This window comes from Bufo gargarizans, chromosome 1, assembly GCF_014858855.1.
Source record: "Bufo gargarizans isolate SCDJY-AF-19 chromosome 1, ASM1485885v1, whole genome shotgun sequence".
Classification (NCBI taxonomy): domain Eukaryota; kingdom Metazoa; phylum Chordata; class Amphibia; order Anura; family Bufonidae; genus Bufo; species Bufo gargarizans.
In genome coordinates this window covers 564833561-564860852 of record NC_058080.1, presented here as the reverse complement: position 1 = coordinate 564860852, position 27292 = coordinate 564833561, and the positions used below count along the sequence as shown (strand labels likewise).

The window sequence follows — 27292 nt, the reverse complement described above, 5'->3', positions numbered from 1 at the left end:
GTCTAGCTGCATGTCAGGAGGAGGCCCTCAGCATATCTTGGGCTGGTGCCTTCTCACTTCTGTCTCCACAGACTCCTGACTATGACCTAACCCCTCCCTGTCTGGGCCTGGACATTTATACTAGGGGCTCCCTATCTCCCTCTAGTGTCTGGGATGTCTAATTACACCCAACTAGGCCTGATAAGCATATAACAAGGGAAACATACAAATGCAAAAACACACAGGAAATACATTACAATGCATGGATAAAGATAACATCACTGTCCCTTGTGAGCAGAAGTAACACGTTACCAAATTGACCCTTGTGTAGTGCCCACTCCTACCTAGTGGGACACTACATCTATGCTTACCATGCCAGGGCTTCAAGTGCAGGAGCCAGCCAATCGCAAGAAATGCTGGCATGTCCAGGGTGGTAATGTCACATGGGTCACGTGATCTTGGGCGTCCTACGTAACTTTAGGGCAGACTATTTAAAAGAGGCAAGCTGCTGGCCACAGTTGCCTGTGAATAAGGTCTTCTGGCGATTTTTGCATTGTGCTGTTTACCTGCTGATTACTTGCTTGGTCTTGACCCAGCTTGGGTATCATATTGCTTTTGGCTTCTGATTTTGGCTCTTATTTACCTATCCTGGTTTTGAGCCCGGCCTTTTGTTACTGTTTGCCATTTCTGGTGTATTCGTCCTTGCACCTGCCTGTCACCTTCTTAGTCAAGTTTGTCCAGTTGTGGACCATTGCTTAGAACAGCTCTCGCAAGTACGTAGGGATAGTGCGGGTAGAGTTCAGGGCTTCAGTGTTCCCCACCGATACATCATATCTCAACATCGTTCAAGTCACCTAGGGAAACAAAAAAAAGTCTAATTTTTTTTTTTTTTAATAGCACAAGTTTTTTTAAGATAACTTTAAGAAACACAAATATTAGCTACCACCAAAAAACCTTTTCAAATTTATCATATAAAAATTAAGAAATTAACATAATCATCATAACTAAAAATATCACTTTTTTTTGTTGTGCACAGTGAAAAAAGATATCGATAATCCCAATAAAACAGAATAAGAAAAATTATGGAAAAATGCATGTACCCCAGAATGGTACCAGTAAAGTCTACAGCCTTTAAACATCTTTGTCAAGGAAAAAAATAAACATTTTATGGTGTCGAAATAAGGCTATACCAATCAATTTTTTGTGCGTTTTTAATTTTGTTTAACATAGTAAACCATAACAAAACCTGTAAAAATTGTGGTATCCTAATTGTACTGAACAAATTAGCATTTCATTTTTACCACATATGGTACAAGCCGTAAATACAAAACCCAAAAAAATAATGGAAGAATTTAGAGTTTTTTTCTATTCTACATGACAAATACTTTTTTTTACAGTTTTGCAATACATAATATTGAACATTGAATGGTGCTATTAAAAAGTACAACTCACAAAAGACAATCCTTCACATGACTATGTTCACTGTAAAATAAAATAAGGGATGTTGGGAAGGAATAAATTATAACAATGCACCAAAATGGACTTGGTCCCTACAAAGGTTATCGTTATGTCTCATCAGTGTATATATTTATATAGTATTAAGATAGATAGATAGATATGCACTGGCATGTATATTTATTTCTTATCATTGTAATAAAATTGTGAAGATTTTGTGGAATTATTTTCAGATTCTCATACACACTAGTCCAGTTCAAGGATTTGTCCTCCTTAAGTCTACTTAATGCATATAGTGGGATTTCAGATCCTTTATGTACAAGCAATGGGAACAAAGAATTCCCACTGCGAACCAACTGTCCCAGGGATTCTTCTTACCAGTCATTAAAGTGAAATTAAATCACATATGACCTACATCTCCATCAGCTACGTCCCTGCTGAAGTTAATAAAACAATATGCTGTATCCATAATATGACAAAAAAGCCATGACTTTGTTGACCTTGTGCACATACTGTACTACTACTTTATTCAGGACCTATTCCCTGGGGGCTGTCAGGATTTCTGGTGGATGTGGAGCACTGGAATATCCTGTATGAGCTGTTACTGGAGACTACATACTGGTTTGTTTATTCATGATAAATCTAGTTTATACTATGGTTTCGGAATTGGTTCAATTTCCCGCCAATACTTTTTTAATCTTTTGCTCTTTAACATTTAATGAAACACAAAGGCAAAAAAAGAACAGTACAAGAGATTTGAAGTCTGCTAATTTGTCTGTTTTATGGTTTTGTCCCTCCTTCTGGAAGCCTTTATAAAACAGATTTAAGGCTTCATAAAAAAACATAGAGCAATGCATTAATGGACAATCGATTCCAAGGAGCAGGCAGCAGAAGAGCTAAAGCTAATGTGCAACAATTTGTGTCCATCCTTGCATAAAATACTGATCTTGCTTGCTGGGTCTGAAAAATGCACATGTTAAATGAAAATCATCTAATCTTTTATTTTTGAAAGCCTTCATCTACTTGAAATGACCAGGCTCTCATATCCAATGATCCCAGTTTGTGTTTATACTGTTCTGCTCAATATCATTTGAAAATCTTCTAAACTTTAGAGACTTTAAGGCAGATTTATCAAAACTGGTGTTGGCCTATAGCAGCCAATCAGATTCCACCTTTCATTTTTCAGTGCTCCTTCGGAAATTGAAAGATGGAACCTGATTGGTTGCTATGACATTACACAAGTTTTGATAAATCTCCTTTATCCATTGACATGATGCTGTGCACTTGATTAGGGCCTGCTTACACAATATTTGTAGTGTACATTCGAAAAGTATACACTAAGCACCCATATCCATAGTCTATAGGAGGTACAACGTAGGTAAAGAAGCTGAAGCATATCCACCTTTGCTTATTAAAATAAACATGCAAGGTTGTCCGAACAAGTTTGTGTAATTTACTTAGGAGTCAGAAGTCAACCTAAATACGGATATGTGTATGGCCAGCATTACTGTGAAGAATCAGGACCCTAGCAGGTTGTAACTAAAGTGTAGCAGTGTAGTTTATGGTGCACTTGGGAGCAACCATTTTAGGTCTCTTTGGTTTTTAAGTTGATCTAGATTGCTGTAAGATTGAAAGAATTTGTTTTGCAGAACAATATCTGGGATCAGCGGGTAGTTGCTAGTTTTTGGTTCATTTTTACACCTGCTCCGTAGATACTGTTTGTGTCCAGCTCAGCTTCTGGCACACTCTATATTAAAAGGTTTGCTTCTTCTTTTTTAGGCCATCTTCTTTTCTTGGCCATGCATGCCCTTGCATAATCCTTGGTCTACGTATACCACATACATTCATCCATCACCTCTAGTTCATGACATTATATTTTTTGTGATGTAAGGCTGCAATCCTATAGGAGCCACCAGCTGGCGCCCCTGAGTTAACTCTTTATACCTGTTTACCACTTGATTGTTCACAAATCACATTATTACTGAATAGATAAGAATGGAGAGTGCTTTGTTACAAGCATTTCATACATTGTATCTGTGGTTAACTCTTCTGAGAAGTGTTTCTGTATTGTTTAAAAACGAATTGGTCACTCTAAAGGATGGCTTCCCAGCAGCCTCAATATGTTCCTTGTAATAGAAATCAGATAGCATCAATGTTTTGTGTCAGGCAGACAATGTTCCTCTGTTCTGAGTATTACATTTGAAACTGCTGAAAACTTCTGTAAAGTTAAGCAGGTTCCCCAGGGGAATAGGTAAATTGTCATGCAGGGACACCTCTGTAGACAAGTATTTCTTCAGAGATAACAGGTGAGGGCTTCTTTACTGTTTCAAATTATGCAGAACAGTACTTTTTTTTATTGAAGACTGTATCAGTCTGAATTTTTGCATCAGTTTATAAACTGGGGTAGTATTTTTTTCTTTAAAATGTCACATTTCAAGCTGGTGGATTTGTTTGAACACAATTCTCATTGTTCTTCATATAATATATCTATAATATTTGGTGTTTTTGTACTTCTATTGTGGTATATTGTATAGGCCATGACTACTTTTATTAATGGCTATGATCATATGATTTCCATAACGTGGTGTTCATAGATATAGAACTTATTTGAATCAGTGTTTACTGGTAAACTACAGTATCTCACAAAAGTGAGTACACCCTTCACATTTTTGTAAATATTTTATTCTATCTTTTCATGGGACAATAATAAAGATATGACACTTTGAGACAATGTAAAGTAGTCAGTGTACAGCTTGTATAACAGTGTAAATTTAGTGTGTCCTTAAAATAACTAAACACAATTATTAATGTCTAAACCGATGGCAACAAAAGTGAGTACACCCCTAAGTGAAAATGGCTAAATTGTGCCCAATTACTAATTTTCTCTCCCCAATGTCATGTGACTTGTTAGTGTTATAAGGTCTCAGGTGTGAATGGGGAGCAGTAGTGTTAAATTTGGTGTTATCACTCTCACACTCTCTCATAGCGGTCTCAGGAAGTTCAACATGGCACCTCATGGCAAAGAACTCTCTGAGCATCTGAAAAAAACAATTGTTGCTCTACATAAAGATGGCCTAGGCCAGTGGTGGCGAACTTATGGCACGGGTGCCAGAGGCGGCACTCAGAGCCCTCTCTGTGGACACACACACCCTGGAAAAAGTCTATGGTGTACCAATATGCCTCAGACTTTTCCTGCCATTCATCAGCGCAGGGCGCACTATGAACAGCACAGGCAGTGCACTGTATGCAGGCAGGCTATTATATCTAAATGATAAAGTACATGGAAGATATACTAGATTGGACTGTAGTATTCAGGGTAAATTGCTGTGTTGGTACTTTGCGATAAATATGTTTGGGCACTTGGTCTCTAAAAGATTCACCATCACTGGCCTAGGCTATAAGAAGATTTCCAACACCCTGAAACTGAGCTGTAGCATGGTGGCCAAGTGTCACTGGTTAAAGGGAAGGGAAAACACCAAATACACACCACAAGGAATAGACAACAATCTAGGCCTCAAAAGCTAAGGGAGAGGGTGACCTCCTAGTAATCCCTAGGCCTTTTCCTAAATCCTGCCAGTATGAGCAGATCCTTATGGTGGAAATGCTCATACACCAGATACCTAAAGCCCTGCTGAAACTGACGAGCCCTAGGATAGGTAGCAGGGGATGAGACAGCTGGTTCCTTCCAGAATGAAGGAACCTGCGTCTCCCTGAGGCCTAGAAAGGACACACACCACATAATAATAAACAGTGAAAGCAACAAGTACTTACGTATCTTAGAGACGTATGGAGAAGCAGGAGATCCAAGACAAACCAGCACTAGCAACTCCAAGCAGAAACTATCAACCACATGGTCAGCAGTGTGAGGCGGATCTAAATAGAGCCTCATCACTGATAACGTGCGTCATCTGAGGAGAGGTGAGATCCTGCCAAACAGCAACATACATAGAGGAAAACAGAGACCTGTCAGATAGCCTTATGTGCAGCAAGTCTATCCGATCTTCTCACCTCTCTCACAGGAGGGACCGTGACACCAAAACCATACAGCGATTTAACAAGACAGGTTCCACTAAGAACAGGCCTCACCATGGTTGAACAAAGAAATTGAGCATCATGTCCAGAGGTTGTCTTTTCAAAAAAGATGTATGAGTGCTGCCAGCATTGCTGCAGAGGTTAAATGGGTGAGGGGGTCAGCATGTCAGTGCTCAGACCATAAGCCGCATAATGCATCAAAATGGTCTGCATGGCTGTCATCCATGAAGGAAACCTCTTCTAAAGATGATGCACAAGAAAGCTCGCAAACAGTTTGCTGAAGACAACCAGACTCAGGACATGGAATAGTTGAACCATGTCTTGTGGTCTGATGATACCAAGATAAACTTATTTGGTTCAGGTGTGTCAAGAGTGTGGGGTGGCATCCAGGTGAGGACAAGAAAGACAAGTGTGTCCTGCCTACAGTCATGCATGGTGGTGGGAGTATCATGGTTTGGGGCTGCATGAGTGCTGCCAGCTGTGGGGAGCTACAGTTGATTAAGGGAACTATTTATGCCAACATGTACTGTGACATACTGAAGCAGAGCATGATCCCCCTTCCCTCGGAAACTGGGCTGCAGGGCAGTATTTCAGCATGACAACGACCCCAAACACAACTCCAATACGACCACTGTCTTGCTAAAGAAACCAAGGGTAAAGGTGCTAGACTGGCCAAGCATGTCTCTAGACCTAAACTCTATTGAGCATATATGGGTAATCCTCAAACAGATGGTGGTGGAGCGCAAGGTTTTTAACATCCACCATGATGTCATCATGGTTTGCACGTTGTGCAATCAGAGCCTGAAGTGAGGCATAAATGTTTTAAACCTGAGCACCACCTGCATGACCAGGCATCTAAATGCAAAGCACGAGCTGCAGTGGAGTACACACCTGAAAAAAACGCAAAAGATCTCAGGTTCCTCTTGCTCCTTCTTCTGCTGCGGTCTTGACCTTTTCCTCCCCCTCTGGAGTGACAGTGGCACCTGCCACCCTGCAAACAGAGGATGTGGCAGCAACACCACCACCTCCACCCAGCATGTCCACACTGTCCCATGAAAGTGTTCAGCTGTCCATCCCCCAAATACTGGAGAGAAAGAGGAAGTACCCCCCTCACCCTCCCTGGCCCTGAATGCCAGCATTTCAAAATTCCTGGCCTTTGAAATGCTGGAGACAGAGACTTTTAAAAACATTAAACGGCTGTGGCTGTTCCACAGTATGTGGTTCCCAGCTGCCACTACTTTTGTAGGTGAGCCATCCCTGCCCTGCACAACCAAGTGGCGGACAAAATAAGGTGTGCACTGGGCAACGCCATGTGTGGCAAGGTCCAAATACCACACCGTGGACCAGTTAGCACGGGCAGGGACATTATGTCTCCCTAACTGCACACTGGGTAAATGTAGTGGCGGCTAGGCCTGAGGCAGATAGCAGTTTGGCGCATGTCCTACCACCACCGATAACTGCAGGACATTTCTCATTTGCTTCTGTTGCCTCTTCCTCCTACTTCCCCTTCCTCCTCTACCGCCTCCTCATCCAGTCAGCGTAACACCTTCACCATCAACTTTAGCACAGCCAGGGTGAAACGACAGCAAGCTGTTTTGAAACTCATCAGTTTGGCGGAAAAACCCCACACCGCGCAGGAGCTGTGGACGGGCATGGAACAAAAGACCAATGAGTGGTTGGTGCTGCTGAGCCTCAAACCTGGCCTGGTAGTGTGTGATAACTGGCGAAATCTCGTAGCAGCTCTGGGGCTAGCTGGTTTGACGCACATCCCTTGCCTGGCACATGTGCTGAATTTGGTGTTACAGAGGTTCCTAAAAAATTACCCTAATATGTCAGAGCTGCTGGGGAAAGTGCGGGCTGTCTGTGCGCGCTTTCTGTGTTCTCACCCTGCTGCTGCTCGCCTGTCTGGGCTGCAGCGTAACTTCGTCCTTCCCGCTCACCACCTTATATGCGATGTACCCACAAGGTGTAACTTCACCTTGCACATGCAGGAGAGACTGTGCGAGCATCAGCAGGCGATAGTGGAGTTTCAGCTGCAGTACGCATGGGTGAGTCATTCTGCGGAACAGCACCACTTTACCACCAACGAGTGGGCCTCCATGCGGAACGTGTGTGCAGTGTTGCGCTGTTTCAAGTACTCCACCAACATGGCCAGTGCCGATGACGCAGTCCTCAGCGTTACTATCCCACTTCTATGTCTCCTTAAAAAAAACACTTTGGGCGATAATGGAAGAGGATGTGGCACAGGAGGAAGAGGAGAAGGAAGAGGGATCATTTCCACAGTCATCAGGCCAATTGAACCAGGCATGGATTCCACAGGACTTGTCCGTACCATGTGCTGAGTAGACAGGCCGCACCCAGCCATTGTTATACTCCAGCGCACTTTCTCTTTGCATTCTCTTTTCTATTTCCCAATGTTTTGGGGTCTCCCCAAATTAATAAAAAAATAAAAATAAAGGGAAAAAAAATTAAATTAAAAAACAACATAAACAGTGTTGGCTACTTCCTCCGCTTCCACCTATACCACCACCTCAACCTCCTACTCCCCTTTGACTTCCGCCTCCTAGTTCAAGATTATAATTTTTTATTTTTTTCTATTCTGTTATTTTAAGTAATTTCCCTATCCACATTTGTTTGCAGGGTAACTGTCCTGCTCTTATCCCCATTTTGCTTCCTTTGGCAGTCCTCTAGCCCCTACGACTATTTTGCAGCCATTTTAATGCACCAAAGTTCAGGTCTCCATTGACTTCAATGGGGTTTGGGTTCGAGTTCGGGTCAAGTTCGGGTCCCGAACTCGAACTTTCACCAGAAGTTCGGCCGAACTCAGCGAACCCGAACATGCATGGGTCCGCTCATCCCTAAACATAAAAAGAATCTGTCACACATACCTCAATATAATATTTTCTAATATGCAAATGAGCTTTGTCTCACCACACCAAAAGCTCCGCTGCGTATTGCTGTCAGCCCTGCTCTCCAGCTTTGAATGGTTATCTCTACCGCACATGAGCTGATTCCCAAAGCAATTTCCATGAAATAAATCTGAATCCACATCTCACTTTCCCCTGCTTACATTGGTTAAAAATAATGTCCAGTCCCCACACCATCTCACCACACCATCACACCTACCTGCAGCATTCAAATTTTCTCTAGTGGTCACAACCTTAAAGGGATTCTGTCACCAGTATTTTGCCTCCAGAGCTGTTCTAAAATGCACTTTAGTCTCCTTGATTAAAAATACAACTCTTATTGCCATCTATGCTTTTATTGATAAGCAAATTACCTTGATATGGAGCCCAAGGGGCTGTCCCTATTGCCGTGGGAGTCCAGCCGTGCCCCTTCCCCTGGAGCCGACCACCGCCCCACATACAAATTTTCACTCCTTCCATCCCAGATGTGACTGCCCAGAAGCGCTGTAATCCTGCGCATGCACACAGACACATGCATTCCCTGAGGCTGCTGCCAGCACAGTGAATGAACACTGCACGGGCCCTGACAAACAGTGTCAGTTCGCATGCGCGGTATTACGGCACTTCTGGGCAGTGACGTTGGGGCTGGAAGGAGTGAAAATTTGTATGTGGGGCCGTGGTGGGCTCAGGAAGAAAGGGCACAACTGGGCTCCAACGGTGATAGGGACAGCCCCTTGGGCTCCTTATCAAGGTAATTTGCATATCAATAAAAGCGATTTTTCTTTTTTTTTTTTATAAACTAAAGCATAGATGGCAAAAAGACTGGTATATTTACAACCTAATCAAGGAGACTAAAGTGCATATTGGAGCAGCTCTCCAAAATCCTGGTGACAGAAGCCCTTTAAATTATTTCCAGAAACTTTCAGTCCATGGTCAGATATAGCCCACTTCATGGTGACTAAGTGAAATAAGTATTTCATATATTCATGGCTGCCTTGTGAATACTCATTGGAGGTCCATCTATGAAAGACCAATGACTCAGCCCTCAGTCTCTGATAATTTAGTGCATAATATCTTCCTTAGTAATTTACCTGGCCATATAAGGTGGCACAGATGAAATTATGTCAATTTATAGCAGCTCTACAACCTCATTCACTGGGAAGAAGCTAATATGAACCAGCCTGCCAGCCTACTACGATTTTCTCACAAAGGTTGTCTGTCTTTTGTGACATGTGAGCAATAGTTATGGCCTCCATCATTAACAGTAATTATAAGACATGCTATGTACTCTGGGGTCTTATTTTTGCCACAACCTACAGACTGTGAAGGGTTCTCCCAGGTTGTCTTCTCTGGTTGTGGGGTTGTGTGTAAGAGTACTACTGGTAAGAAGTCAAGAAGCTATAGACAACTTTGAACTGATTTTTTTTTTAATGTTCTTTTACTTCCTAAATGCAAAAATAAGCAACTTTTTGGATAGTCAATTGAAAATTTTCCACCGTTTGGCTCTTTCACATTGCTGCTGCGGGTTCTGCCATAACCTTGTCAGAGCACTGCTTCTGCTTCTCATGGCTCTCTTTAGTTCCCACCCCTTCTCTTAGTGTGAGAGAGAGTAGCAGTGAGGAGTAGGAAATTGTACATGTCAGATGTGTGTGGAGAACAGTGAAGGAAACCAAGAAGGACAGCCCAGTCAGGCATTAGATAGGGAGGGAAGCACACATAACGCAGTTTGTGGGGGAAAGCTGCAGCATCCTAGGCACACAGATCCATGTATTACTAGGAGGGACATGTCTACGTGAGCAAAGTATTAAACTAGGAGCAAGTTGTGAACTGAATATTGTGGGATCTGGAAATGAATGAAGGAATGAACACTGCAAACTGGAACTTTGTGCATTTTTTACTCAAAGTAACAAGTGTTGAGCGCGAATATTTTAATTGCTAATTTTCATCGCGAATATCAATCAGTAAGCAATGACTGGAGATCAGGAATTCTCGAATTTGCGAATTTAAGGTAAATATTCAGCCCAAAATTTGTGAAATATCGTGAATTCGAATATTGCCGCTCATCACTAAAAGTAACCACTAACATATGTAAAATATTTTTTACCATGATAAAGGTTTCCATACCCTTTAAGCAGCTCTGCTGTTGAATGATCAGACGTACTGTTATGTGAGATAGATTGAGCTATATACAAAATTAGCATATTATGATAAAGTTCATTATTTTCTGTAATGTACTGATAAACATTAGACTTTCATATATTTTAGATTCATTACACACAACTGAAGTAGTTCAAGCCTTTTATTGTTTTAATATTGATGATTTTGGCATACAGCTCATGAAAACCCAAAATTCCTATCTAAAAAAATTGGCATATCATGAAAAGGTTCTCTAAACGAGCTATTAACCTATTCATCTGAATCAACTAATTAACTCTAAACACCTGCAAAAGATTCCTGAGGCTTTTAAAAACTCCCAGCCTGGTTCATTACTCAAAACTGCAATCATGGGTAAGACTGCCGACCTGACTGCTGTCCAGAAGGCCATCATTGACATCCTCAAGCAAGTGTGTAAGACACAGAAATAAATTTCTGAACGAATAGGCTGTTCCCAGAGTGCTGTATCAAGGCACCTCAGTGGGAAGTCTGTGGGAAGGAAAAAGTGTGGCAGAAAACGCTGCACAACGAGAAGAGGTGACCGGACCCTGAGGAAGATTGTGGAGAAGGACCAATTCCAGACCTTGGGGGACCTGCGGAAGCAGTGGACTGAGTCTGGAGTAGAAACATACAGAGCCACTGGGTACAGGCGTGTGCAGGAAATGGGCTACAGGTGCCGCTTTCCCCAGGTCAAGCCACTTTTGAACCAGAAACAGCGGCAGAAGCGCCTTACCTGGGCTACAGAGAAGCAGCACTGGACTGTTGCTCAGTGGTCCAAAGTACTTTTTTCGGATGAAAGCAAATTTTGCATGTCATTTGGAAATCAAGGTGCCAGAGTCTGGAGGAAGACTGGGGAGAGGGAAATGCCAAAATGCCTGAAGTCTAGTGTCAAGTACCCACAGTCAGTGATGATCTGGGGTGCCATGTCAGCTGCTGGTGTTGGTCCACTGTGTTTTATCAAGGGCAGGGTCAATGCAGCTAGCTATCAGGAGATTTTGGAGCACTTCATGCTTCCATCTGCTGAAAAGCTTTATGGAGATGAAGATTTCATTTTTCAGCACGACCTGGCACCTGCTCACAGTGCCAAAACCACTGGTAAATGGCTTACTGACCATGGTATTACTGTGCTCAATTGGCCTGCCAACTCTCCTGACCTGAACCCCATAGAGACTCTGTGGGATATTGGGAAGAGAAAGTTGAGAGACGCAAGACCCAACACTCTGGATGAGCTTAAGGCCGCTATCGAAGCATCCTGGGCCTCCATAACACCTCAGCAGTGCCACAGGCTGATTGCCTCCATGCCACGCCGCATTGAAGCAGTCATTTCTGCAAAAGGATTCCCGACCAAGTATTGAGTGCATAACTGAACATAATTATTTGAAGGTTGACTTTTTTTGTATTAAAAACACTTTTATTTTATTGGTCGGATGAAATATGCTAATTTTTAGAGATAGGAATTTTGGGTTTTCACGAGCTGTATGCCAAAATCATCAATGTTAAAACAATAAAAGGCTTGAACTACTTCAGTTGTGTGTAATGAATCTAAAATATATGAAAGTCTAATGTTTATCGCATACATTACAGAAAATAATAAACTTTATCACAATATGCTAATTTTTTTAGAAGGACCTGTAGATAGAATCAATTTACTCTACTTGATTCCCACAAAGCAGACCTCTCAGTATATGTTCTGTATCACAGGATAAAAAAATAAAATTTTTCCTTCCCCAAGGATTTATGATCTTGACTGATTGTTATGGTCTAGGGCACATAAATGGAATTTGTATGTTCTCATGCTTGTGAGTTACATTGCTCGAGACAAGCTGGGATAGGCTCTGCCTAGGAAAGATTCCCTACCTGACGCAACTCATATAATGTACACGCAACTAAGGGTGCTATTAGAGTGCACCATTTTTGGGCAACAAGCTTTCACACAATTGCTGATTCTAGATAATTGGCCTGTATAATCGAGCAGCTGATCAGCCATTTAACAAGCAAACACTGGGCATCTTTCATCAGGATGAATGATGCTTGATTGTCAGCAGCACATTTCCCTGTGCAATCAGGGATGTGCTGCCAATAATCATTCGAACTAAATGAGGGAGGAAAGACTGCAGTCGCAATCATTCCTACCACATTTAGTTTGCATCGGTTTGTGTATTCAGTCTGGTGCAATCGAGCGCCAATGGATGTGTTATCATCTATCGGAGCTCACACTTTCCAAATATTTGGCCAACTAAGACTATCTTTACATACCCTTCTGAAGAATACCAGTGTAGAATTCTGTAAAGCGTATGAAAGAATATTTCCTCGTAAGGAAGATGCATTGTTGACGTCTTTCTGAACCTAGCATCTTCTAGGTGTAACGCAACGATGCAGAAACTTTGGAACACACCGAGCACTTTTCCATTGTCTGGCACGTTCTGGCCAGAAGTTACAGCACTCTGCTTTCTAAAGATAAATCTGTCTTGCATATTCAATGTGATAAATGACACACCGCTTCTGCATTAAGACATATTCCCTGGATGACCCTTCAAACTAAAAAAAAATGCTACGCATTTTTTGTGTCAATATGCAGAAATACGTGAACAAAAGAGCAGCTTTCATCTGACTGCAGTGTTTTGTTCTAGAGGTGAAGCTCTTATCAGAAAGTTGTGATGATGAGCTGTCCACTTCTAATGCTGCTTCTGTGCTTGGCTGCAAAGTAGATCTCATTAGAAATTCAGCAGAGAATTCTGGAAGTGTCGACGTTTGCATAACATACCAGGCGCCCCATAAATAATGTGCAAGCTTGTAGGCACACCTCAGGATCAGCCTGCTGACACGGGAAGCGATGCAATTGCATCTGCACTGGTGTCTTCGACTTTCATTAAAATGTTGCACTTTGTATCGTGCTGCTGTCTTTCAGAGGACTGCATTATCACCTTATTTTATATTTCCCTTCGACAGAGAGTACATTGGTGAATATCAATCACTACTCATTCTATGTTCACACTTTCTCTAGCTGTAAAATGAAAATAGACATAAACTAGGCCACATAACGGAGAGGTGACTAGAAATCATTGGCTTTTACTACTGGAAAATAACATAAAATTGATATATATACAGGAAAATAGCAGTCTAATACTTTTCACATTAAAGGGGTTGTCTGGAATTTAAATACTAATGATGTATCCTGGGCATAGTAGATAAAGAAGTGTGTGACGTCAGTGTCTCCTACAAATGGCTTAGTTTAATCATTTACTACATGCGACGTTTAAGCTATGGCCTAGCCTTTTTCAAACATTACATAAATGAATATAATATTCACACATATACATATACACAACACAGTGTGCTGACCAATGTCTTGCACCATCCATGAATGGCAGGTTCCAGCACCAATATTTATATGACAAAAATGAGGTTTTGGATGGCCAGGCTTTGGGTCACTTCCTCCACATGGTTTCAGCTTCTTCTCCATCAAATTGGGCATGCCCCATAGCCGTGGTAACACGTAATCTAATTAGGTTCCTTGTACAATATAGCAGATGCAATACAGCCATAGCTTAGAATACACTAGAGCCAATCCTCCCTAAAATGTCATGCCCCCAAAGAGCAAATAATTCCGCCTGGAGACTATCTCAAGGAGTTGAATGAGGTGTGCTCCGATTGGAGCAAATTTATACGTCTCTCATCCAACATAATAGTAAAATTGGTTTTCTGGTAGTGTAATATTGATGATCTATCCATCAGTGGTCCAACTCCCGGCATCCCCCGCCTGTCAGCTGTTTCAAGAGGCCGCCACCGGTAACTGCTGCAGCCTCATCATAGGCCAGTAACGTCACTTTCATTGGTCATATGAGCCACTTTATGCTCAGCTCTGTCCCATTCAAGTGAATGGGCTCTGGCTGCAATACCAAGCACATTCCCTATAACAATAACAATAATAACAATAACATTTGTAAAGCGCTTTTCTCCCATATGACTCAAAGCGCATAGGTATTTCTCAGATCAATACAGGGTTGCAGGCTTGACTGTGTTACAGAGCAAATAGTCAGGTGTTCATAAATGCCAGACTAAACAGGTAGCTTTTCAGTTTGGACTTAAATGCTTCCAGGGATGGGGATGTCCTAATTGGGTGTAGCAGGGAGTTCCAAAGTGTAGGGGCAGCATGACAGAAGGCTCTGTCTCCAAGGGTTTTGAGGTGGACGCTGGAGGTGATCAAGTTATTAGATCCTTTTGATCTAAGATTGTGTGTGTGTGTGTGGGGGGGGGGTGATGCAGTTGCAACAAGTCCTTCAGGTATCTAGGGCCTTAATTGTGCAAGGATTTGAATGTCAATAAGACAATCTTATACAGAATTCTCAATTTTATTGGTAGCCAGTGTAGTGAGCGAAGGGTTGGTGTTATGTGGCAATGGCGGGGTTGGCTTGTTAACAGCCTTGCAGCGGCATTCTGTACTGATTGCAGGCAATGCAGGTCTTTGTTTGGACGGCCTGTGTAGAGAACATTGCAGTAATCCAACCGTGATGTGACGAAGGCATGAATAAGGTTTGGGAGATCTGCTGGAGGTATGAGGTGTTTAATTTTTGCACTGTTCCTTAGGTGAAAGAAGAAAAAATTTACAACAGCAGAGATTTGATTCTTGAAGCTTAATTCCCCATCAATCAAAACGCCCAAGCTGCACACAAAGTCTGATTTGTTCAGGTCTGAGCTCCCTATCCTTAGTGATGCTGGCTGAGACTGGAGCTGCTTTGCTGTCGAGTGCTGACCTCCGATAACAAGAACCACGGTTTTGTCAGCATTTAGTTTTAGCCAGTTATCATTCATCCACTCCTGAAGTTCGGCTAAGCACACATTTATTTGTGGGGTAGGGTCTGTGACGCCAGGTTTGAAAGATAAATATAGCTGGGTGTCATCTGCATAGCAGTGATAGGTCAGGTCATGTTTTTTGTACGATTTTTCCAAGTGGCAGCATGTATATGGTGGACAGTAAAGGGTATAGTATCGCACCCTGGGGTAAACCGTATTTTAGTGGTATAGGGTTGGAAAGGAAGGGCCCCAAAGATACCCTTTGAGTTCTGTCAGCTAGGAAGGAGTTGAACCACTGGAGAACTAAGCCATCTTTGCCACAGTACTCTTGTAGCCTGTTAAGCAAGATTTTGTGATCAACTGTGTCAAAAGCCGATGAGAGGTCGAGCAAAATCAGGATGGAACATTGACCTCTGTCTCTTGCCATTGCAGTACGCCGCCCTGCAGGGTGAGGCAAATAGTGAGGTGACAGGGGTAGTTACTAACCGAGGGTGGTTATGGTACTCATAGTCTTTTATATACCCTGAGTAGATGTTCAGCAGTGATGAAGAGGCTGGCACATGGATCCTCTGGGGCACTCTCTGTGTATAGGGACCAGGCCTGATGGTAGATGAGGTGCCCTGGATGTTGCAGGTGTTTTTTATGTGCCGGTGGCAAGATCCCTTTAAGTTTGTGACGCCAGTGCCGGTAACGGTGGCACACCGATTTATGGTAGGAATAATTGAGGAACACGATGTTGTGGTGAACCAAAACTTCCTTTTACTGGAAACAGTTAACTATTTACAGTCTTTTGGCAAAGTTCTATATGTCAGCAGCAGTCACAAGCAGGCTTATACAAATGGCAGGCACACTGTTCTTGCAAGATACTCAGAGGTTTAAACACTTACAGACTACTGGGCTCATCGGGCTCCTCTCAATCTTCGGTTCCCGGCTTGGGATGGGCTACCACTGTGGCGTGTGGGCCACTCAGGCCCTCAGAGGGGGTGAACTCCACCTCTTCTCCCTCGCGGAGGTTGTGCAGGTGGTCCGGCAGGTAGCTGCGCTTGACAGACCTCCGGTTTACATACAAGTCTCTGCCGGTGGAATAGTCTTTTATGAAGCCGAATCATCGGTTCTTGTCAAAGGCGACCACTACCCCCATCCTCTTTTCCAGGTGGGGTTGAGTATTTGCGTGGCGTTCATAAACGGATTTGGGCAGTTCTTCAAAGTATATCTTCTTGCGCGTAGTCTTTTGTATGGCCGCTTCTCGTATCTCCGCCATCAGCGCAGACCATTGCACACTGGGTCGAGCAAAGTCTTTCCATGAGCCGAAGTATGGCTCAGGTTGCGATCCTGGTGGCAGGCTGGTGGGTCTCTCCGGTACCGGAGTATAGGCCGTGGTGCTTCTTCCTGCTCCAGCATGGTAGGTTCCTTCATCTGGGTAGCAGGTGCGGCCATAAAATCAGAGCAGTCCTTGCTCTTCAGCATGCTCGATCCTTCTCTGGAGAGCGACAGGGCGGCACACATTATTTCGGACAAGACCTCCCACTGCTCCGGGAGGCCGCCCCCCAGGTACTCCAACATGGGGAGGCAGAGTCCATCTTAGCAGACATGCAAATTTTTCTGATAAGGTAGTGGCGCTAACATACAGTCTTTCCCGCACTTTTGGCAGGCGGAGCCAACTTTTTCCCACCAATACAATACAGCGATGGCACAGCAAATAATCCAGTCAGCTTAGGCGGCCATCTTTTTAAGCATAAGGCTGTCAATTAACTGACAGCAAGCGGTGGCTTCAATGGCAGCAAAATAGTCCACAATATGCAGTTTTCACACCGCAATTTCACAGTTCTTTGGCCCAACAATTTTCAAATAAACAGATAGGGCATTTATCACTTTATAGCTAATAATGGCACACAGTTCAAATTCCACAATGGGGTAGGAATATTCGCATCCTGTTCGTGACGCCAAAAATATGCAGTACGCCGCCCTGCAGGGTGAGGCAAATAGTGAGGTCACAGGGGTAGTTACTAATCGAGGGTGGTTATGGTACTCAGTCTTTTATATACCCTGAGCAGATGTACAGCAGTGATGGAGAGGCAGGCACATGGATCCTCTGGGGCACTCTCTGTGTATAGGGACCAGGCCTGATGGTAGATGAGGTGCCCTGGATGTTGCTTGTTTTTTTTATGTGCCGGTGGCAAGATCCCTTTAATATAGCTGGGTGTCATCTGCATAGCAGTGATAGGTCAGGTCATGTTTTTTGTACGATGTTTCCAAGTGGCAGCATGTATATGGTGAACAGTAAAGGGTATAGTATCGCACCCTGGGGTAAACCGTATTTTAGTGGTATAGGGTTGGAAAGGAAGGGCCCCAAGGATACCCTTTGAGTTCTGTCAGCTAGGAAGGAGTTGAACCACTGGAGAACTAAGCCATCTTTGCCACAGTACTCTTGTAGCTTGTTAAGCAAGATTTTGTGATCAACTGTGTCAAAAGCCGATGAGAGGTCGAGCAAAATCAGGATGGAACATTGACCTCTGTCTCTTGCCATTGCAGTACGCTGCCCTGCAGGGTGAGGCAAATAGTGAGGTCACAGGGGTAGTTACTAACCGAGGGTGGTTATGGTACTCACAGTCTTTTATATATCCTGAGTAGATGTTCAGCAGTGATGGAGAGGCTGGCACATGGATCCTCTGGGGCACTCTCTGTGTATAGGGACCAGGCCTGATGGTAGATGAGGTGCCCTGGATGTTGCAGGTGTTTTTTATGTGCCGGTGGCAAGATCCCTTTAAGTTTGTTACGCCAGTGCCGGTAACGGTGGCACACCAATTTATGGTAGGAATAATTGAGGAACGCGATGTTGTGGTGAACCAAAACTTCCTTTTACTGGAAACAGTTAACTATTTACAGTCTTTTGGCAAAGTTCCATATGTCAGCAGCAGTCACAAGCAGGCTTATACAAATGGCAGGCACACTGTTCTTGCAAGATACTCAGAGGGTTAAACACTTACAGATCAGGCTGCACTTTTCCTCAGAATCCTGTCTGTCTTTATCCCAAGGCCCGTATGCCCTATTGCTGGCTTTATCCTTGGTTAAGGTAAACTTCCTCAGGTATATATTTCCTTGCTTTAAATAAAATCCTTCTGCCCTTCAGCTCTCAGGTTGGCTGGAAACACTTTTGCTCTGCTCTGCACTGGTTATAGGAACTTCAGGTTTCTCAGGAGATAGCTTCTTCTCCTGGTGGCAACTAGAAGCCTGGGCTATCTAGCTGCATGGGGCAGTAGTTGGCCTTCAGCTCTACTCAGGCTAAAGACACACTCTGAACTCCCAACTTTGCACACACTAACTTTCCTGAACAGGACCTGAATATTTATACTAGGGGTTCCCTAGCTCCCTCGACTGTCTAGGAGGAGGAACTACACCCTAATTGGCCTGATCAGTTCACAGCTGTGGTGTTTTCTGAAGCCAGATTGAAGATGGTCAAGGATGCTGTTCCTTGAGAGCCTGGCTTCAAGTTGGAGATAGACTTCCTTTTCAATAACTTTTCACAAAAAAGGGAGGTTGGAGGTAGGTCTGTAGCTGTTTAGAGCATCTGGGTCTAAGGATGGCTAAGGATTGTATACTACAGGTGAAACTCAAAAAATTAAAATATCGTGCAAAAGTCCATTTATTTCAGTAATGCAAATTAAAAGGAATTGCATTAATGCAGCTTAAAATTAGAATTTTGTGAAAAGGTTCAATATTCAAGGCTCAAAGTGCCACACTCTAGTCAGCTAATTAATCCATACCCTCTGAGCAAAGGGTATCTCAAAATTGTGACTTTGGGGTTTCATAAGCTGTAAGCCATAATCATCCAAATTATAACAAATAAAGGCTTGAAATATCTCGCTTTGCATGTAATGACATCAGGCAGTCTGCAGAAAAACTTGGCCTTGGGCACCAGTGGACATTTCAGCATGACAATTACCCAAAACACACAGCAAAAGTGGTGAAAAAATGGTTAGCAGACAACAACATTAACGCTTTGGAGTGGCCCAGCCAGAGTCCAGACTTGAATCCAATTGCGAATCTGTGGAGGAAGCTAAAGATCAGGGTGATGGCAAGAAGACCCTCCAACCTGAAAGATTTGGAGATCATTGCTAAAGATGAATGGGCAAAAATACCTGTGGAGACATGCAAAAAGCTTGTCTGCAATTATAGGAAGCGTTTGATTGCTGTAATAACCAATAAAGGCTTTTCTATTGATTATTGAGAAGGGTATGAATAATTTATGGACTAGACACTTTTTGCTCAAATGTAAATAAAAGCTGAGAAATGTTATTTTTTTCCACAATAATTCCTCTTGTACATCGTCTTATTATCTTTTGGAAGACACCTATGTTATTTCCGTCAAAAAAATTACTTGCTGGTTGAATAAAAGTAACTTTAAGTCAAAATTTGCCATAGGTATGAATAATTATGGGCAGCACTGTATGTATCCAACCAAGAGGAGGGCTTGGGAGGCCCTCTGGGCATCGGCCCACTGAGAAATTTCCCTGTTGGGTCTATAGCCAGTCCGCCCCTGAAGACCATTATTAATGTTGAGTGAAGTCCATGAAGTGAACTTCGATCTGAATTTCAGGATAAATTTGATATATGGTGAAGCCAAATTCCTTGTGCTTTGTGGTAGCGAAACGATTCTACCTGAAATAGTGTAAAAGACAAAAAAAAATAATACTACTTCATCCATTTAGTCATGACAGGCCAGCTGCCGCCATCTGGCTTGACGATCTCGCACAAAATCCCATGTGCGATGACGTATGAAGGCGGCGGCCGGCCCGTCGCAAGCAATGGATAAGGTACTTATGATTTTTTATTTATTTAACACTCTTTTATTACTATCAGATGCCGCAATCAGCTATGAATGCGGCATCTGAGGGGTACAATGATGGGGATCGGCACAATCACCGCTCCCTGTCATTGCACCCGCTACTTACAAAGTAATTACTCGCAAAGCAATTTATTTATTTTTATTCGGTAAAGCAGCCGAATCAAATTTTGGAACACTTCGCTCATCTCTAACCATTATATTATGGTACAATAAGCACCACTGCTCTCTACTATTTATAGGAATAGCTATGATTATAGATTCATAGCATAAAGCAGTTTTCGAGCTGGTTTGTAACAATCATAACTTTTCGTTGCTGCATAAAGCATGTTCACTCATATATGAAATATTGTCTTTGAGCAGTTTATTAAGGACAACTGACACCGTAACAATTCTGCTGTATGAAATGTATTATTTTCATATAATGCGAACAATGCTCAACCTTGATTCCTAGATGAATATAGACTATAGACATCCATATCACCAGAGCCTGCTTATTACTGTCAATCCTCTGAATGGTGCTTTCTTCTTTAGGTTTCAGAGAGATGTGACTATGTTTTTGTCAACGGCAAGGAAATGAAGGGCAAAGTTGATGCCATGGTGAACTTCACATACCAGTATCTGAGCGCACCTCTGCTGATTACTGTCTGGGTTCCTCGACTGCCTCTCCAGATAGATATCTCTGACACTGAACTCAGTCAAGTCAAAGGATGGAGGGTACCCATTATTTCTAACAGGAGGTTGGTTTGTCTTGTTTTTATAAGATTCCAAAATCAAATAAGAAGATGGAAATGTTACCTTTTTATTACATTTGTATGAACATGATGTCTGCTGCTGCTCGCAGAAACGACAACATCAAAAGAAGTTAGGGTTACAGTTCAGAAACAGTTTAGAATTAGCCTACAGTAATGTTTAAACTAGATGTGGATCCTTAAAGGCATTGTCTGTGAAAATTCAAAATCTCGGACAAGACCTCCAATAGCCAAAAATAAAAAAAATTATGTTATTCTCACCTATTTCTCTAATGCTGGTCTGGTCCTCCTGACGCTGCTTGATTACATACTGCATTGTTGATGTATCTGTATACATCACATGACTACAGTCAATCACTGTTCTCAGCAGTCTTACTGATGACAGTGATTTGCTGCAGCGGTCACATGCTGTAAGTTGTAATCATAACATCATTTTGTATTTTAAAATACTGGAAGGCATTTTGAATGGGTCCGGATTTAGTGCGGGTGCAATGCGTTCACCTCACGCATTGCACCCGCGCGGAAATCTCGCCCGTGTGAAAGAGGCCTTAGGGTTCTGGAATGTATTGGGTAACATTTGCATAATTCTGTCAGTGTTATCCAATACATTCCAGAACTGTAAGGTTTACATAGCATCATAAATCAATATAATGCTATGCAACCCTTGCAGTGCTGGAAGTTCAGGATGGGAGCTGCACTGCGAGTCCGGAGCGTGACACTTGCTTATCTGAAACCAGCCTTATATGGGTCAGTGATAGGGGCAATTATCAAGAAGGATAGTTCCTAGGAACCTGATGAACAACATCAACATTTGTTTCTGGGCAGCAGATACAGAGGGGATGATTGCAGCATGTTAATGTAGTTCTCACCTCCTCAGATAAGCAGACACTTTTTAGGAATTAATGGTTTGTTCCTGATAATTGACCTATGTAAAGGAGTCTTAAAGCCACCCTCCATTGAGTGGGAAATAAAAAGAACACTTTCCTGGTTTTCTCCTTTTCATCTGCCAATTCCTTGGCTCTGCCATCCCAGATGGCCATACATCTTCTCAGAATACCTGATGCATACTGTGCATTTAGCAGTCCTATACATTTTCTGCTGCCCTCAGATTGGCCAGCGCTGTTCATATGAGCAGTGCTGGCCAATCCAAGAGCAGGGCTGGAAAAGCAGGAAGTGTCTTGGGCTACCAAATACACATTATGCATCAGGCCATCTGAGAAGCTGTCAGCTATCTTGGCAGACAGGGTAAGAGCCCAGGAATTGGTTGACCTGCCCCCTGAAAAGAGGAAAAGAAGGTCACCAAGTAAGTGTCATGTTTGTTCCCCAAGTAATTTTTTTAATTTTTTTATTTGCTTGAACCAGAGGATTTCTTCAGAAGCTGATTAGCACATAAAAAATAACCTTGCAGCTGAACACAGAACCAAGGAAGAGCTTAACCCTCAGATTGCTGCCAGAATGAGTTGAGTTTCAGTGAAGAAAGTTTAAATACATTAAAGGGGTATTTAGTTAAACAAACTTATCACCTATCCACAGTATAGGGGAAAACTATTAGATCGGTGGGGGTTCTACTAATCGGGACCCCACCAATTATGAAAATGGTGGACCCATACCCCGTTGAGCCCCTCTAAAATGGATAATTTGGCTGGTTGGAAATAAGCACATTTTCAAAAGGTTTTGGAGCTAAACCTTTGGTAAACTCAGCAGAACATTATTTTATCACCTTATCCTTTCAGACCAACTAGAGACAGTGATGATGATGATGAAGATGAACGCAGAGGACGAGGTTGCTCTCTTCAGTATCAACATGCAATGGTTCGGGTTCTCACTCAGTTTGTAGCAGAAGACCTCACACCATTTGGCCAGCTTGTTTCATTGCTGGGCTCGGATTGGCAGATTGATGTGACAGATTTGGTTAAAGATTTCATGAAACTAGAAGAGCCTCATATAGCAAAACTCCAAGATGGAAGACTTCTTATTGGAAAGGAGGTTGGAATGACCACAATACAAGTATGTAAACTATAAATTATTATGCCAATATTTTTTTTTTTACCGTGGTGTTGTTTGAAGATGATTAGCAGATTATTATATTTTTTTTTTATTAGACATATTTTTTTTATTAAACTCTATTATAAAGGGCGGAAGTGTAGGTAATAGATACGCGGCACTCACCAGGGTCGATTAGATGCTTTTATTTTGCGGTACAGCAAAGTAGACTTGTGTGCACTGGCTGGGGAGCGGACAGGTCCAGGTGTGTCAAGCGGTGACACACCTGGACCTGTCCGCTCCCCAGCCAGTGCACACAAGTCTACTTTGCTGTACCGCAAAATAAAAGCATCTAATCGACCCTGGTGAGTGCCGCGTATCTATTACCTACACTTCCGGTCTTGTACACTCGCATCACGCTGAGCACCACGCTGTCCGGGTCCTCACAGCCGCGGGTCGCAGGAGTTCCCGATCACTAGAGGTACGAGGGTTTTGCTAATAGGAGTAGTGCCGCTGTTTTCCTCTGCTTTCCTCCTCCCCATTAGCTAGTCTATTATAAAGGGGCAGAATCTTTCAAAAACACACATAAAATAATATTTATTCTGTCTGAGGCCACCACCTAATTTTACGTTTAAGGGGTTACCTTTGTTTCTGACTTCATATTAGATTGCAGTTCTATTCGCCGGTAATGCACATTCCAATATTATCCCAGTATATGTAACTGAGCATTTCTTGGAATATTTGGCAGATGCACACCACAAATGAGTTTTGAATTATCTCACTGTCTGGAAATGGAAATGCTGAACTAAAAGACTTTAACTGTGCAAGACTTGAGTGTGGCCTACTGTATATGCAGGAAAGGTCTCACTAAATTGTATTTTAAAGGACACTTCTGTCAGAAAGGGGTGTTTAAAAAACAACTCAATATTCATAGGGAAAAAATGTAAAATTTTTACAGTACTATGAAAATGAAATTCAAAATGTTGCCTTTTTGTGGCAGTCAGCATAGAGAGATAAAACTCCTATATGGATAGGTTATCTGTTGTCAGTTCACTGCTGCTGTGAAAGGTTATACTCATGATAACAGTAGGTGTAAAATCAGTATAACCACTTTACTGTTCTTAAGCCCGTATTACACAGGCCGATTGAGCAAGCGATTGTCGGGAGGGAGGAGGCCTCTGCTATTACATGCAGCGATCTCCTCTGCAGCATAGGGAGAAGCAATCGCTATGCCATCCCCATACTGCCTAGTGGTTTGGCAGTGGCAGATTGTAATTAGACAGCATGATCTGCCGCCAACAAAAGATGATTTTTAAGCGTGCTTAAAAATCATAATTGCCCAATAAACACGCATTTGCTTACTCATCTGGCAATCGGCGCCAGTATTACACTGCAAGATGATCGCTAATGAGTGTTTATATGAACTCTCGTTAGCGAATATCTGCCAAAAAATCATCAGGTATACACGCTTTAGGCCAGGCATCCTCAAACTGTGGCCCTCCAGCTGTTGCAAAACTACAACTCCCACCATGCCTGAACAGCCTACAGGTATCAGCCTACAGCAGGGCATTGTGGGAGTTGTAGTTTTACAACAGCTGGAGGGCCGCAGTTTGAGGATGCCTGCTTTAGGCCTAGATAAGGATCTCCACTATTCTCAGACCTAGATAAAGATCCCCACAGAAGATTGTTGCACTTATCAGTGTAATGTGTGATGCTCTAATTGAGTTTCTCATCCCATTCCCTCACTGGTCTGACTGAATGGTCTAAATGAGAAAGTCACGTGAGGCTGTTTGCAATGCTAAAAGTTCAAGCAAAGGAGGAAGTTAAGGGGCCAGGACAGGAGATACAATACATGCAGTGACTTATTATATCCAGAAGACCATTCACCAATTTTTGTAAAAAAAAACAAACAAAACCTCCCTTATAGAATATTGACATATAGACTTTTAACATGTGATACAACTTTTTTTTATATGTATCCCTTTAATAAATGCCAATGTATTATAATAACATTAAGAGGACGTTTTCTACACAGTTCTACAACATCTATATATACGGTAGTTTATCTATATAATGAAGAAAGCTACAAACCAAACCTACTGCATTTGTGATTTTGTGCTATGCATTGTTAAATATTAGTCTTAATTGAGCAACATAGTGCTCGGGGGCTCAGGCTGAACACATCGGGATGCTCTGGTCAGTGCTCTATCGAGCAGCCGAGTATAATGGAAGTCAATGGAAGAACCAGAGCATTAAGCCAGGCACCCCCTGCTCTGAAGAGGGGAGGGTGCCTGGTTCATAGGAAAAGGTCAGAAATTGATAGAAACACCACCGAAATGGTTCGGGAACAGCATGGGGAGGATGTCTGGATGCATCTTGGACTCCCAGGTCGCTGCTGGAACCGATGTTGTCCGAGTAGTACGCCACTTTTACAGACCAATAATACACACCAAACCGAAGATAAAAATCGACTTTAGAGGAAAAATTTATAGAAACATTCTTTCCTGTATATTTACTTGTATATAAAGTGCAAGTGCTGCCAAAAATTACGAGGAAGAGGCACTCCGATACAACCTGTCTATCACATAAAGGAGGGCCTCATTCACATTGTGGTACAATTGTTCATGTAGTAGGACTCCTACACTCATAAAGCCTATGCACTTAGTGAAAGGGCTGGCAAAAATTACAAGGAACCAGCACTCCAATACACCCTTTGTTACACATAAATGAGGGCATCATACACAGCCTTGAAATATTATGATTGATGGCCTGCTGGTGACCCTCAAAAACATTAGGAGCAAGGGCCTGCTGATCTGAACATCTAAAATATTACATGCGAGGGCCTGCTGGCACTTTGGTGACTCTAGATAACCTGGGGTCGATCTCACGTCCCCATGACGGCATCAATCGATTCGGATGTCTGCCCTATCAACTTTCAATGTTATTTTCAGCCCAAACCATGTAGACCATGGGTAATGAAGGAATCATGGTTTGATTCCAGAGAGGGAGCCTGAGAAACAGCTACGGCTACCACATCAAAGAAAGGCATTTCGCGCAAATTACTGATTAGGTATAATTAGGTGAACGCCTGCAGGTGATCTGACCCTGTAAAAGATTTTGCGTGCGGGCCTGCAGGTGAGCTTGCCCTGTAAAAGATTTTAGGTGCGGGCCTGCTGGTAAGCTGACTCTGTAACAGATTGTAGGTGAAGGCCTGCTAGTGAACTTACCCTGTAAAAAATTATATGTGAGGGCCTGCTGGTGAGCTGACCCTGTAAAAAACTATATGCAAAGGCCTGCTGGTGAGCTGACATTCTAAAAGGTTGTAGGTGAGGGCCTACAGGTGAACTTGCCCTCTAAAACATTATATGTGAGGGCCTTCAGGTGAGCTGATCCTGTAAAAGATTTTAGGTGCGGGCCTGCTGGTGAGCGGATCCTGTAAAAGATTTTAGGTGCAGGCCTGCTGGTGAGCTGACATTCTAAAAGGTTGTAGGTGAGGGCCTACAGGTGATCTGATCCTCTAAAACATTATATGCGAGGGCCTTCAGGTGAGCTGACCCTGTAAAAAATTATAGGTGAAGGCCTGCTGGCGAGCTGACCTTGTAAAACATTATATGCGAGGGCCTGCTGGTGAGCTGACCCTCTAAAAATTATATCCAAGGGCCTGCTGGTGAGCTGACCCTGTAAAACATTACATGCAAGGTAGGCCAGCCAGCAGCTCCAAGGCATAGAGCGCCAGTTCATGCCACGTGTCCAGCTTGGACACCCAGTAGTTGTAAGGCACTGAGGGATCATTGAGGATGCTGACACGGTCTGCTATGTACTCGTTCGCCATCTTCCCAAATTTTTCCGTCCTAAAGCTGAGCATTTAGTGATATGGCCTGTGGGTGGGTAGCTGGGTATTTTCGCTTGCTTAAGGACATTTGGATGCAGCGAAGGTCCAGGTGCAAAACGGGAGGCATCTGGGCCGGCACCTTCGAAAGGAGATTGGCCAGCACGTAACATAGGAGAAGAGGAGGCAGTGGTATGATCTGCAGACACAGATTGTGTACCCAGGCGTTTGTTCCAGTTATTATGATACTTGGATGCCATGTGGAGGATCATGCTGGTGGTGGTAAGGTTGCTAGTGTTCACGCCCCGGCTCATTTTCGTATGGCACAGGTTGCAAAATACTATTCTTTTGTCGTCCACACTTTCCTGAAAAAAGTGCCATACTGCGGAACATCTACCCCTTGGCAAGGGAGATTTCTGCAAGGGGGTGGTCCTTGGAACAGTTGCTGGCCTGTTTCGTGTGGCCCGTCTTCTCCCTTTTGGCACCCCATTGCCTCTTCCAGCATATTAGTAACATAGTACATAAGGCCGAAAAAAGACATTTGTCCATCCAGTTCGGCCTGTCA

The 27292-nt window shown here is 42.9% G+C and overlaps 1 protein-coding gene across 1 annotated transcript in view; it reads left to right on the top strand.

Annotated features, from left to right (window-relative positions):
* Window positions 1-27292, top strand: part of TMEM132C (transmembrane protein 132C) — an 805495-nt gene that overhangs the window by 733203 nt on the left and 45000 nt on the right. The window contains exons 6-7 of the mRNA XM_044275646.1: window positions 20698-20903; window positions 22649-22922. Of these exons, the coding sequence (XP_044131581.1) occupies window positions 20698-20903; window positions 22649-22922 (480 nt within the window). The remainder of the gene's footprint in view (window positions 1-20697; window positions 20904-22648; window positions 22923-27292) is intronic.